We start from the raw sequence: 14,757 nt of genomic DNA, 5'->3' as shown, positions 1-14,757 counted from the left end.
AATAAAAACATCGTATTAATGAACTGGGAGACAAAACTGTTAATGTTGCAATATCCAAAACCAGATTTATAATCTGTTGTATGATTTGCAATCATTTAGGGGACTCACACCACACAGCACAGTAATCAAGATAGTGTGGTACTGGCACAGGACAAACATACATACCAATGGAACAGAATTGAGAATACAGAAAATAAACCTTCACAGTTATGGTCAGTTCATTTTTGTCAAAGGTGCCAAGACAATTCAATGGGGGAAAGAATATTCTTTTTAACAAGTGGTGCTGTGACAACTCAATATCCACATGTAAAAGAATGAAGCCCTACCTCAAATCATATACAAAAATTAACTCAGAATGAACCATAGAGCTAAATTTAGGAGGTAAAACTCCTAGAAAAAACCAAAGCAATCAATCTTTGTGACCTCAGATTAGACAACTGATTCTTACACACGACATCAAAAGATGATGAATGAAGAAAAATTTCAGAATGATACCTATAGCCTGACCGCTTTGAAATAAAGCTTTAAAATATTCAAAAGCAAAGTAATTATTATCAATGGACACACACATATGTAGAATAAATATACAAACACCTAGCATAATGAATTTCCAAAGAGTGGTTACTTTTAGGGAGGTGAGGATTGGAGGGGAGCAATACAGAAAGATAATTAAGGGTAATCTTTAATTTCTGGAGAACAAACTCAAACAGAGAAAGTATAATGTTAATATTCAACAAAAGGGGTACAGCTATACTCATGTACTTTAATGAATATTTGAAATACTTTACAATTTGACAAATTATGTTTTTAAAAGTCGAGACATCCTTAGTATGATCATTAATTTCCAGTACAACAGAGAGTAAAAATTAAGGTAAATTAAACTAATTGTTCCAAAACTATACTAATCTCAAGGAACATTCTGGAAATTGCTTTGGGAATAAACACCATTATTAGATCCTTTGTCATTGCCTTTATTCAAAATGGAGCACAAAGTACACGCCCCTAGAATGATTACTGGAATTTTCCACTTGTTTGTATTCTATACAGAGAGTTGTGACTTATGTTTATTTTAGTAAATTCTTTTTTCTCTCTCTACTCCTAAATTTGTTTTCATCCAATTTTCCCAAGCTAAATATCTTCCTTTTGTTTTTTTCCTTTCCCTAGATTTGTATTTCCTTTCCTAAGCAACAATAAAACATTATTTTCTTTTCCATTTGCTCATAAATCAAACAGTACATTTCCTTGTTTGGTTTTTCACTTTCATCTACATGTTTGGTTTGCTTACATTTTTTTTTCTGCATTATGCACTCTTCCCAAGTAATTTTCCCAATGCACAAGCTTCCAGGTGTTAACAAGCTACTTTTTTATAGGGAGAAGGCTTGCTCATTTAGGCCTATCGGGAAGATGTGTATGCAGATGGAGATTTAACAATAACCACTGTTGGTTTAAAAGGGTACCAATCCCTCCACCCATGTTCCTCTGAAGCGGCCAATAGACCCTGAGGGCTGTGGGGAGGATGGCTGCAAAGCTGCTGCCATTTTTAGAGTCAGGTGAATGCCATAGGCCCTGGGCCTTCTCTTCCTGGAGCTCGCTCAGTGCTCAAGAGTCCAGATGAACCCATGGCTCAAGACACAGGGGACAAGAAAGAGGAACCTCCTGTCATCTTTTCTTCCCAGCCAACAATAGTTGTCATTTACTGAGACCTCTACAGCCAAACAGTCTTCTAGGCACTGAGTGCCATTTAATTTAACCCCTAATTCCCCATGAGAGAGGGGAATTATCATCTCTACAGACAGGGCACTGGGTAGAGAAGTCAAGCAATATAAGCAAGGTCACATAGCTTAGTGACCTGGCTGGTAGAGCCAAGATTCACATCCACCTGTGGCTCATGGCAAAAGCCCTGACGCTTGCTACACATAGCTTCTTCCCTTTCTGACTGCTGCAGTGTGTGAGCAGTCCAAGTTTTTAGTGAGAGTTGTCCTCCCTCCCAACCCACCACGCAACCTACCTCCTGTATTTATACTCAAGACGGGGCAGTGTTTAAATCCTCAAGCAAACAATTTGATTCCTCAAGTATGACATTATGAAAAGTCAGCAGTTTCACAAAGACATATATACACAGTCTGTATGCATGTACAGGTGTGTTTGGAGGGGCAAGGATGGCTACGTGCGGTAATACTGAAAGAGCCCCTCCAGGAACAAAGCCCCAGCTGAGTAATGGAGGCATACCTGAATAGGATCCTGCGTCAGTCTCATGGGCCCAATGCGTACCTCCGCAGAAGAAACCTGCTAAATAAAGGACAAAACATGAGATGTGTCGAGGCAAACTACCAGGAGTGACGAATTCTTCCTTCCTCAGAGTATTACATTATGCCACTTTATAGACCCTAACTGTAAGGATTCAGTTTACTGACATGGAGAAAGTAAAACATCATACACAGCATAATCCTGGTTTTGTGTAAGAATATATACATTTATACGTGCTGAAAATGTCTTGGAGGGATAGCATCAAATATGAAGTAGTGGGTTTCAGGTTGTTTTTAAGTATGGGTTTTTATAATAAACAAGTACCGTTTTATGGGAGAAAAACATTATTTTCTGAGCACCTACTATGTGCTCGGCACCATGCTAGACAATTATTATTCTGAAATCTTGAGTACAAGTTTTTCTTAAATGTGGGAACTACAACATCTCTATGGTTTTAAGATCTGTTCCTTTATTTAGATCTTCATTTCCTTATCTTCATTTTATATGAGGAATAAACAGCTTACTCTTGCCCATGTTTACCATGAATAAACTCATTTCAATTGGACCTCTTCAAATCAACTAAGGAACCCCATAGCATGCCAAGAGGCAAACCGTGACTCACTCCAGGAATGAGCTTAGATGTTCAGCGGCCAAAGCCATCTCACTGCTTCAGCTGTAAGCATAGAGCAAATATTTGTCTTTAATTACTGTGCTTGGATTTCTAAAAGGGATTTTCCTCTAGATTACTGGACCAAGGGTCTTGGCCTCACCTCTATGGATCCAATTTTGTTTTTCTCCAAGAAGATGTAGTCATTGTGCCACCACTTGGAAGTTTATCCTACAGTCTACACACTAGTTCGGTCCCTGTCAATCCTATGGAACACCTTCAGCAAGCATAAAAATCCACAGGGCGGGAAATAACTCAGTAATAAACCAAGGACCAAGACGAGGCTTTATCAGTTAATAACAGCAGAGCTCTCATTACGCTTTAATTTTGAAAACTAAAAGTTTCCCTTTCTCCTTTCTTCCTTTTCCTCCATGCTTGATTCCTGCTGGGCATGGTCTGTATCTTCTCCAAAACATGACTGAACTGTTCACACTTTTCTCTTTAAGGGATCCCTCAACCCTAGCATCATTGCATGAAGCAAAGCTGCTGGGGGGCTTTGGTCTTTTACCAAACTAGCCAGCATAAAACCCAAAGCCCTCAGATGACGGCTCAAGTGAGGTTCTTGGTCCTCTGTAGTAGGTTCCGCTTGGAAAGGCAGCTTCTGGACAGTGGGTCCATCCAATAGGCCTGGCACAACTCATAACAGCCCAGGGCTCAAGTCCCGGAACCCATGGACCAGTAACAAGTTCCTTCCATGTTTTGCTGCTACCTTCAGGTCAAAGAACATGAGACCTCATGCTTCTTCCCTTTAAACAAAACAATATACTGCAAAGCGTTACTGCTGGTAGCAGACCCAGCATATATGCACAGCCCCAAGAATGACTCCATTGAAAAAGGACCAGCACCAGACCTCCTGTGTCACTAGGACTCTGCATCCCACCGGCCACCCAGCTCTACCCTAAAAACAGTTTTTAGGGGCCACCGGGATGGCTCAGTTGGTTAAGCGACCAACTTTGGCTCAGGTCACAATCTGTGGTTCGTGAGTTCAAGCCCCACATCAGGCTCTGTGCTGACAGCTCAGAGCCTGGAGCCTGCTTCAGATTCTGTGTCTTCCTCTCTTTCTGCCCTCCTTCATTTACACTTTGTCTCTCGCTCTCTCTCAAAAATAAGCACTAAAAAAAAATATTAAAAAATAAATAAAAAGTTTTTATTGTCTGAACCAGACACGGCCCTTCAAAAGCAGTGTAACTGCTAGAATTTTATTTTAAAGCTAATAATTAAGAAGCAAAACCAATTTGGTACAGTAAGATAAATTTGACTGATAATCTAGGGTATCTCTTCACGGTCTCTGTGCCCTCTTTTGGATTTACTGCACCCACCACATATGTAAGCTCTCCTCCAACAGGCCACCTGTGAATGGTTTCTCCAGCAAAACTGGCTCCCAAAGTGGTCATCCAGGGGCAGAAAATAAATGAAATAAGTAGTATAAAGTTTGAAAGGAATAAAATAAGAAGTGACTCACTTTGGAAGGCTAAGGGATAGGGAGAAGGATCCTTGCTGGAAGGGCACAGACCATCCAAAAAAATAATTCACTCTTTACCCATACATTTCTTTTTTTTTTTTTTTTAACATTTATTCATTTTTGAGATTGAGGGAGACAGAGCATGAGCGGGGGAGGGCAGAGAGAGTGGGAGACACAGAATCAGAAGCAGGTTCCAAGCAATTTGTGTCAGCAAAGAGCACAATGCAGGGCTTGAACTCACAGACCGCGAGATCATGAAGTCAGACGAGCTGAATCAGACGCTTAACCGAATGAGCCACCCAGGTGCCCCATAACCCATACATTTCTGTATAACTTTGTAAATAACCACCATGTGCATGAAGTACTTACATAGATAGCTTGCTTTTTTTTTTTTTCTCTGTTGACTAAGAGCTCACAATATATTCCTGATGAAATCTCTCCCGAACAAATCCTGTGGAACAGTGTAATGACTGTTGGCACACAAATGACTAGATTCTCTTCAAGGAAATTATTCTCATTATTGTCTCCTATTCACTTAGGCCCAGAGGACCCAATTACATTTCAGCTTTTTATGTTACTGAATTTAGACATGACACAGGTCAAGTCACTTTTTTACATAGGTCTCTTGGCGGGATAAAAGCCCTGAGAGGTGGCATTTGTGGGTTTTTAATATCAACATTAAAAAGAAAGTCAATTACATTTTCTTTATAGGTAAGGAAATAATGACTCATTTGGAGTAATTCTGAAATACAGTCTTTGCATTATTGTCAACACTGGCAAATCTTTTAAACTATGATCCTTTCTGCATGCATTTTATGTCTTTAGAAAATACGATGCTTTTGCTGGAACTATCAAATAAGCTCAGTATGTTACCTCCAGGGGACTGCAAGATTTGAACATACAGGAAGAAGTGTTCTAAAAGGAGGACAAAGACCTTCTCAATGACTTCTGATCACAACTCAGAAGAAGAGGGAAGGAAAAACCCCTGAAGCTTATTACTTCATTGGCATGAGGTAAAAATTTTCATGTATTTTATTTCTTTTATTTTGGGGAGGTAACTATTACTTTATTACTTTATTTATTTTTGGCACTAATGAGGTAACAGGCCCAGGGTTGAGAAGGTTGATAAACTGACATGTTAAAATGACTTACATGTTTGGTACAGTGGTAGGAGCTTAACAGTATTTTCTCATTTAATTCTCAAAATCCATTTCATTATTTTAGCCATGTGAATTACAATAGGCTAGATTATACTGTGGTATCAAAGAGACCCAAAATCTCAGTGGCCTAATATTATAAAGGTTTATTTTTTTATTCATACCAAATTCACTATGTTGTGAGGCGACCTTCCAAGGCAATTCCTCCTTGTGGTTACTTAGCAGTCCAGGCCAAGAGAAAGGCAGGGGGAAAGTCACAGGAGACTCGGGCATGGGTTTTTAAAGTCTCAGCCTGTAAGTTACACACACTGCCTTCCCTCAGCCCAGCGGCCAGACCTGGTCACATGGTCCCACTTCACCGTAAGGAGGTGGGAAATCTAAGGAAGCAAATGGGTACAGGTTATATAGGCCTTTTTAAACTTTGCCAAGAGAACATCACAAGATGATGGGAACACTCCTCAAGCCCCCCTCTCTCTGCTAGTCACTTTCACAGGAGTGACCTTAGGGGGAGACAGGCAATGGTCACTGAGTAACAGTACATAATTTTCGAATCAACACTCGACCTAGAACATATCCTTTTCCTGCCATGACAGGAAAGACCCTACCGTCTTCTTCTATGGCCCCAAGAGTCCCCGGCCTGCAACCAACATTTTAACCTCGGCCTAACCCAGCTCAGCAGGAAGCTGCCATCTGAGGCAGGGCCCAGGAGAAGTGGTGCAAGTTTGGCCGACCGTCTTCAAGACCCCTGCCTGTCACATCTCTACCCACCTCCTCCCAGCCCTACTTCACTGTAGCACACTCCACCTCCAACACCAGCTGAGGGCCTTGGGTTACCAGCTCCCTTAGTCCTGACATACACTTAGCTTCCTGACTCTTGGCTTGCCTTTTCCTTCTTAGTCTGTGCTCCCAGTCATCTGACCTTGGCCTCTGTGTCCAAGCCAGGTCAGCTAGCCCAACAGAACAGCAGAAGGTCTCCTTGCTGGCTCTGAGGGCGGGCGCAAGGCAGCGACCAGCAGAGGTAAACCAGCAGCAGGCATATTCACAGCCGCACCAGTTTGCAGAGTTCTGTTTCTAACATGGGAGCCTCACTGCCTACATTTCACCAGTTTGTCAAAGGGTATTTATGAACATCAACAGGAGACCACATACTGATGACTCTGTAACTGAGCCAAGATTCTCCACTTCAAAGAGTGAACTCTGAGCAAGTACAGAGGCACACATCCTCAGTTAGTGTATTAGTTCTGAGTCCAGGCAGTCAAGAAGTCTGCCAAGGCCACAAAGCAAGCAAAGGAGGGGGTCACAGGTAGCATAATGCCAGCACCCAGGAGGAGAAGAGGATGAGACAAGAATGCGAAGAGAGACACTTCCTAGCTGCTCTGACCACACTGCTTTCCCCCAACGGCCCAGGGAGGAAGGACTGCTGACCGACAGTGCAGATTTAACCATCCAGTGTTTACCACGTGTCAAACACTTGTGTGCACACACGTCCACACATGGTAACAAACACATGCAAATACATGCAGCAGGCTAACCAATTCACAGAAAAGTTGGCTCTCTAGGGGGGAAAAAAGCCCTATTTGTAGCATTTGCTGATTCTGTCGTGTAAATACTTTCACTTAAATTAATCTCAAACTCACACGGTTGGCCCCTGACTGTATCTTTTCATTGTGAATGGAAAGGGTGTGTGAGTGGCAAACTCGATGAGTCTCTGGTCTCCACATGTCTATCGCTCGCTTTTGTCTGACAGTTTAATGAGATACAGAATTCTGGTTGATAGATTTTTCCCTCAAACTTTGAAGCTAAGAGAAAGGAAAAAGTACTTCTGGTTTTCAGGGCAGAGAGATCAAGGAGGCAAGCAGGTCATGAAAAACAGGAGGATGTTAAGACTGTGTTGGGAGAAGAAATTCCAGACATACGGAACAAGAGAATCAAAGGAACGGAGGCCAGGTCACAAAGGTACAACGGCAGAGAAACTTTAGACTGGGAGGGCTGGGTTCAGTCCCTTAGAGGATCCCGGAAGGAATGTGCCCCTCCCCACCCCTTGCTTTTTTACCTGTAGGCACCAACCACACTGTAGGTTTCTGAGTGGAGAATTCACACAATCAGATTTAGGACTTGGGAAAACAAAAAATCAAACATCTGGTTTGTCTACTTTCTGGATAGATAAGAACAGATTTAGCAAAACCAAAACAAAGACGCTGCCATGAGTAGGAACTAGAGCACTGAAAACAAGTGGGAAAAATATGTCACAATGAACAACAACAACAAAAAAAAAACGGACCAAAAAACCCCCACAAAGCCTGGCCTCATTTCAATGGAGAGGCAACTCCAAGATGAAAACCAGCTGGTGCAGGTCAGGCAGATGAAAGACAAAATCTGGAGAGAAATCAAGGCAGTTGAGGCTGGCTAATTTGCCCGTCACTGCACCATGTTCCCCGCAGCTGACTGCCACACTGCAAGGTATTTTCAGCTTCAGGAGGTTTGCTAGAGAACCTGCACTTGAGTTTTAGAGCTTCCCTCAAACAGGAAGCAAGTGAGAAGTCAGGAAGAAAAGCAGCTGACCTGGAAAACCCTTGCTACCCCACCTGCCAGGCACAGCTGCTCGAGTGCCCCCACCATGAGGGCTGTCCAAGCCCAGCTGCACCCCGGCACCCCTAAATGGCTCTCCTCAGCACCCTCCCCTACTGCAAAGCATTTACTGTATTACTCCTTTCTCCTTGGCAAAACCGAGTTTCCTGAGGACACAGAGTCTGTCTTCCTCACCAATTTCTTCCCAGGATCTATAAGGTATTCAATAAATAAATGCAACTGAAGCAAACTGCCTAAAATCACACAAATTTTAAGTAGCGGAGTCAGGACTGAGACTTCATTTCTCCCCGGGCACACCAAGTGCCATGTTCTTCCATCATGCTCCAGAATTTAGAGAATTCCAACTGCACTTTTCTGTCACAAGTTTCTGGGTGTGGTTCTGATTTTGCAAAACACATGATCCAGTCTCCACTAATCCCTGCTCGGGTCCTGGTTGTCCATACTAACAGGGCTGCTGCCAGGACTAAGAAGAAGAAAGTCAAGTATGTGTATGTGTCTGGGCCACTGTGTGGGGCTTCCGTAACTTCCACCTTCCAAAAAACAAGCTCAAAGTCTGAATCTTCCCCCACTTCAATGACTTCGTATTTGGAATCCCTTCCTCCCTGCCATCATCAGTACTGAGTGTTCACACAGGTGAACACACACACACAGCTCAAAGCACATATGACTTCACTTCTATGGAGAGGGGCGACTCCCTGGTAAAAATCATTTCCATCACCAAAGGGAGCTGTAGGCTCAGGAAGACTCATTTTTAAATGCCCTTAATCAACTGTGCCTGCTGACCCATTGCCTCTGACTTTAGTACTGAATCCTCTCAAGGTGTTCCCTGTCCACCCTCCATTCCCCCGCCAAATTCTTTCTTTATTCCTCTGAGCAAGCAAAGGTTGTGTATCACTTTTGCCTTTTTAATAGGCCCAAGCCTGCCCTCTGGCTTTCAGTCCGAAAGGCACCAGTACAGACTATGAGGACGCATGTGCCTGTCTCATTCTGCTCTCCTGTCTCATCCACTCCTCAGGCTCCCCTGCCCTCAACACATCTAACACGCTTCCTTCCGTCTCTGTCAGCCATGGGGCCCTCACCGTGGGCTCTGCCCTCACATCAGCCTCCAGGCCTCCCCTTGCTTTGATTCTGGTCACCCTAGAGCATCTCCTGGCAACTCTGCTGCTCACAACTTTCAGGGCCCAGTAGATGGTTCTGACCCTCCCCTCAACTTCCTGCTGCCGGTCTCTGATATAGAAGTTTTCATGTGCTTTGCATTACAAGTACCTGAGGTTTATTAAATGTATGTATGTCTGGGTCCTACTTCAAACCAAGAGAATCACAATCTCTAAGGATGGGTCCCAGGCATCAGCATTTTTAAAATCTCAGGTGCTAAGCTAGGGTTTAGAACCACTGGTCTATTCTAAGCAAACTTGTCTGTTGTCAACAGCAGACTCAATTACGTGTTAATTCATTCAAGAAATAACAACTGAGTAATTACCTCGTGAAAGGGACCAAAATCTACCGAGACACCCTCTCCAAAAGGTCACTTAGGCAAGAGCAAATCCTTCACATGTGATGATTTCCCCAAACCAATGACCAATAAATTAAAATTTAAAAAAATTTTTGTCTGTGTTATAAACTACATATATGGAAGATTACTTACAGTCATGGATACAGTGGGTGACATATCTAGTGATTTTTTTAATGCTCTGTTTTGTGATCTCGTAGAACAGTACATTAATTTGCCAGCATGATGCTTCATTGCAAAAACATACAGATAACTACACATCAAAACATATCACTGTCAAAGAGATCGATTTGCCTCTGAAATTTAAAACTTCTATTCACCAAAAACTAAAGCAAAATCAAAAAACACTAATAAAAAGGGAAAAAGGGAGAGCCCAAAAGATAAAAAATCAAAAACTCAGGAAACAAGCAAGCATTAGTAACCAGAACATAACAAAAGCCTCTAAAAACAATCAGGGAAAAACGACAACCAAAAAGAAAGTTGGGCAAAAGATTTGAAAAAGAAACTTGCAAAGAAGGAAATGTACGCATGAAAAAAATGCTCAATCTTTAGTAATAGGAAAATACTGTTAAATTACAATGAGATCCTATGTCACACCCAGCCATTTTTTAAAAGCAACAGAATGGGAGAAGTAGGAAGTCAAACAGTATCATGGGCCAGAAGGCTGACCCACAAGAACTCATACATTGTTGGTGGGTGTGTAAATTGGTCCAGCCACTTTGATAAATATTCTAAAAAAGATGTAGAAGTATATGTTGTACAATCCAACTCCTATGTGATCTCTGTGGGTTTCTCTGGGGGTATCCTGCATTTACAAGAATATTTGGAGCAAATTTTTAACATAAAACTTGGAGACAGCATAATCCAAAATCCATTAGCATGCATCACCAGAAAAAATATTTTGAGGACTATCCATATAATGGAATTATTATACAACGAAAATATCTCTTCTAAGAACTACTCATTCAAAATGGATGAATCTCACAAACCTCGAGTAAAAAAAAGATCTAGAAAAATACATAGCTTAGAACACCATTTAAAGTTTTAAAATATTTAAAATACTGAATATAGTTTAGGCATATTTTAACAGTACAGAGAAAAGCTTATAAATTTCCAATTAAGGCCAAGTGGTCCCGCTGGCGGAAAGGGGAATGTATATAGATAGGAAAGGAACTACCAAGGGGCTTAGGAGTGACTACCTAGGTGTCTAAAGAATTATATTTTGTAGTTTGTCCATCTTAAATACTGCAAAATAAATTTATAATATATTTTATTGGAAAAATCTATTTTCTATTTTTGAGTTAACAGCAGTAACCACTATACAAATAGCCTACATATACTATTTCTTTCCTTCTAAAATCTTCATATGGCAAACTAAGGTACTGTGATTAAAATTCCTCAGAACAGAGATAAAATTTCCTTGAAACTTAGTAAGATGAAATCCTCAAAAACTGGGCTGGGATTCAGGGGCCTCACTCAAGAGAACTGCTCTGTGACTCAGTATGAGGGGGCTGATGAATCCCCCCCAAACATCAGCTCATGTAATAGTCACAGCAACCCCACTTTTTAACTGCGAAAGACTTAAAGCTTCCTAAAGGTTAAGGAACTCACCCAAGGGGCTAGAGTTGAGATTTAAGCCCAGACCCATCTTACTTAGAAGGCCATGCTCTTACTTATATATTCACTTATATTTTGATTTGTCCTAGAAAAGTCTTAAGATGCTATGCAAAGAAACTAAGAAAACTTTTTAAACGATTTACAATTAAATGAAAGATCTGGGGGTGCCTGAGTTGCTCAGTCGGTTAAGCTTCTGACTCTTGATCCCAGCTCAGGTCTTGATCTCAGAGAAGTGAGTTCAAGTGTCATGTTTGGGCTCCGTGCTGGGTGTGAAGGCTACAGGATGGATGGATGGATGGATGGATGGAAGGAAGGAAGGAAGGAAGGAAGGAAGGAAGGAAGGAAGGAGGGAGGGAAGGAGGGAGGGAAGGAGGGAGGGAAGGAGGGAGGGAAGGAGGGAAGGAAGGAAGGAAGGAAGGAAGGAAGGAAGGAAGGAAGGAAGGAAGGAAGGAAGGAGGGAAGGAAGGAAGGAGGGAAGGAGGGAAGGAAGGAAGGAGGGAAGGAAGGGTGGGAGGGCAGAAGGAAGGGCGGGAGGGCGGAAGAAAAGGCTGAGAAATAAGGAGCACTGAGAAATGAAGTGGGGAGATCCTTACGTATACAGCCTACGTCACAGCCAACACAGCTGTCAGAGAGAGAGACGCAGCGCTCAGCCACTGCCACATACAAGATGAGACAGTGATGGGCTTTCCAGCACTGTGTCTTACAATGCCCCCCACCTATGACTACTTCTCCATTTCCCAGACACTGGTGTTAACAAGGCTGTTCTTTCTTATCAAGTATCAGTGCTTCCCTCAGCCAAGTGGAAAAGGTGATCATCTATCATACTGTGCCTGGAAAACACTGCAGCAAGAAAGGACAGAGACCATTGAGGTCATCCTCATGTTAGCGCTGAGGTGGTAAAAGTCAACACCAAAGATATCTGGATGCCATCAGATCCTAACACACAAAATGTGGCCAGCATAGTCTAATGGAGGAGACATTTCTCCCCCACACACACCCCACAAATCAGATGACAGATATTATTTATTTATTTACTTTTCAAGTTTATTTTTATTTATTTATTTTGGGAGTGTGTGTTTGAGCAAGGGGGGAGCAGAGAGAGGGAGAGAGGGGGAGAGAGGAAGGGGGGGGAGAGAGAGAGAGAGAGAATGAATATGAATCCCAAGCAGGTTCCACACTGTAAGCATGAAGCCCAACACACTCAGGGCTCAAACCCATGAACCACAAGATCATGACCTGAGCAGCTGAAGTTGAGTCATATCAGATGCTTAACCGACTAAGCCACCCAGGCACCCCCAATCAGATGACAGAAACTATTTAGACAATGTAGTAAATTCATCTACAACCATGAGAAAAGAACTCCACCTGATAATACACATTAAAATAAAAAGAAGAAAAATGGCCAAGTAAACAATCCATGAAATGGTGAGTACCCGAAAGAGGCTAGCACAAGGAAACCTTACAAAAAATTAGCTTCAGAGGAAAAAAAAAACCTAACCATACTTAGATATGATTATGTCAAAAGGCTTTACATTATACATGCAGTCCAAGAACCAAGGCATCAGCCTTCACAAACATAACAATTCTGACACTATCATTGGATTTAGTGTGTATAAACTTAACACTATTCCCAGATTCCAAAGGTCAAACCCAGAGTCCGACTTGGAAAGCAGAGGAATGTACAGGCAACCGCAAAACGTGACATCTCTCAACTAACTTCCTTCCTTTTATTAGGGATATTACTGATAATGGACACTGCCGGATGGCTTGAAGCATTTACAATGACATTGTATAACAGAGAACTAACAAAGCACAGTCCATCTCTAATTATTCAGGAGGCAGTTATCCAGATTGTGGAAAAACCCAAGCGTTTCTCATGCTCTTCCAGCCTACTCTGTGCCTTCTCTGGAACATTAAATGAAGGCAGGAAAAAGTGAAGGGGGATGATATTCAAATCAGTCAATTCTGCTACATGGTCAGCAGTTCTGGTAAGCAGATTTGATGGCAAGGGAACAGAAACCATCTGCTAAAAATGAGTTTGAGATTTCCTGTGGATTTCAATCATCCATACTGCCTCTGTCCTCAATTTTGCCATTGATAAGCTAGAGTTGTCTTAGAAAACCAACAGTGAAATGTCTCCGCTGCTTGGCTCCAGGACAACATCACGCTAGGGACCCAGTGATACTGAAACAACTCTATTTTTCACTACACCTAGTACTGCACCAAAAGTTCAACCACATACATTTTCCTGACTCTGGTTTGTCAGGGCCACTCACACTGAAGTAAATTGCAAACATCAGTCCCCGAGTCCACGGATCATATGGATACTGGGGTTAATGAAACAGTGTCAAGCTTGGATTCCCAGTTAAAAACAAATCCCATTTAAAAATAAGTATTTCCGGCACCTGGGTGGCTCAGTCAGTTGAGTGTCTGACTTCAGCTCAGGTCATGATCCCACAGTTCATGGGTTTGAGCCTCATGTCGGGCTCTGTGCTGACAGCTCAGAGCCTGGAGCCTGCTTAAGATTCTGTGTCTCCCTCTCTCTCTGCCCCTCTACCATGTGCACTCTGCTTCTCTCTCTCTCAAAGATAAATAAACACTTAAAAAAAATTTTTTTAAGTAATTCATGAGAAGTCACCGATAAAATGCAAATGTCCCCTTTTTTGCAAAAGAAAGTTTTACTTATTTGGTAAAAACAATAATTTCTAAACAGTTACTCATAAAAAGCACCATTCACAGCCTAAAGATGTATGACTTAAGTCAAACACTACACAATTAAAACCTCAACATTTTTACCAAGTTAGCAAGCAAGACAGCCACCCATGAGATAGTATCCCAAGAGCCCTGTGACCTCTCCTGTTTACACAAGGTTGCACACAGCAGCAGTCATGTCCCCAGGGTGCCCTGGCCCTATGGTTCCACAGGGCTCACATCAAAAGCCAATGGGACAACACCCATAGTCTTATTTCTTCTTTTCCAAAAATACTGTTTTTTTTAGATTCAGAGATAAGGAACTTAACTGAGCCACCCCACTCAGGTACCCACAGAGAGCTTAAAATTTTAAATGGAAAAAAAAACCAAAAACCCATAAGAACACTGAAGAAAATATATAGGTGAATACTTGTATCATTCAAGGGCCTGGAAGGCCTTGCTGAAAATAACAACAAAGACATAAACAATGAAGGAAGTGATGGTTAGAGTTTTGCTAATAAAAATAAATATGTGAGAGTATAATAAATATAAAATTACAAACGAAACTGAGAAAAAATATTAGTAATATATGATAGAAAACAAAGTGCTATACTTATTAGAGTTCTTCAAAATTTAATAGGATAATTGTTAAAAAGCAAGCATCCCCATCAAAAATGGGACAATAAAGGACAGACAATTCACAAAACACACACACAAATAGGCTGTAAAAATTATGCAACAATGCTGGGCCTTTCTGGCAATCCAAAAACGTGAATCAAAACTAGATTCCACTTTTGCTCATCAAATTCCAAAGATT

The 14,757-nt window shown here is 41.7% G+C and overlaps 1 protein-coding gene across 2 annotated transcripts in view; it reads right to left on the bottom strand.

The window, feature by feature from the left end:
• PDE8B (phosphodiesterase 8B) overlaps positions 1–14,757 on the bottom strand; it is a 239,938-nt gene that overhangs the window by 140,133 nt on the left and 85,048 nt on the right. Inside the window, exon 2 of one of the 2 annotated variants that reach the window (XM_030323507.1) lies at positions 2,230–2,289. In XM_030323507.1, the coding sequence (XP_030179367.1) occupies positions 2,230–2,289 (60 nt within the window). The remainder of the gene's footprint in view (positions 1–2,229; positions 2,290–14,757) is intronic. The other variant, XM_030323515.1, reaches the window with a different exon arrangement.

This window comes from Lynx canadensis, chromosome A1, assembly GCF_007474595.2.
Source record: "Lynx canadensis isolate LIC74 chromosome A1, mLynCan4.pri.v2, whole genome shotgun sequence".
Classification (NCBI taxonomy): Eukaryota; Metazoa; Chordata; class Mammalia; order Carnivora; family Felidae; genus Lynx; species Lynx canadensis.
Note: the sequence above shows the minus strand (reverse complement) of the source record. Positions and strands in the feature narration are given on the sequence as shown.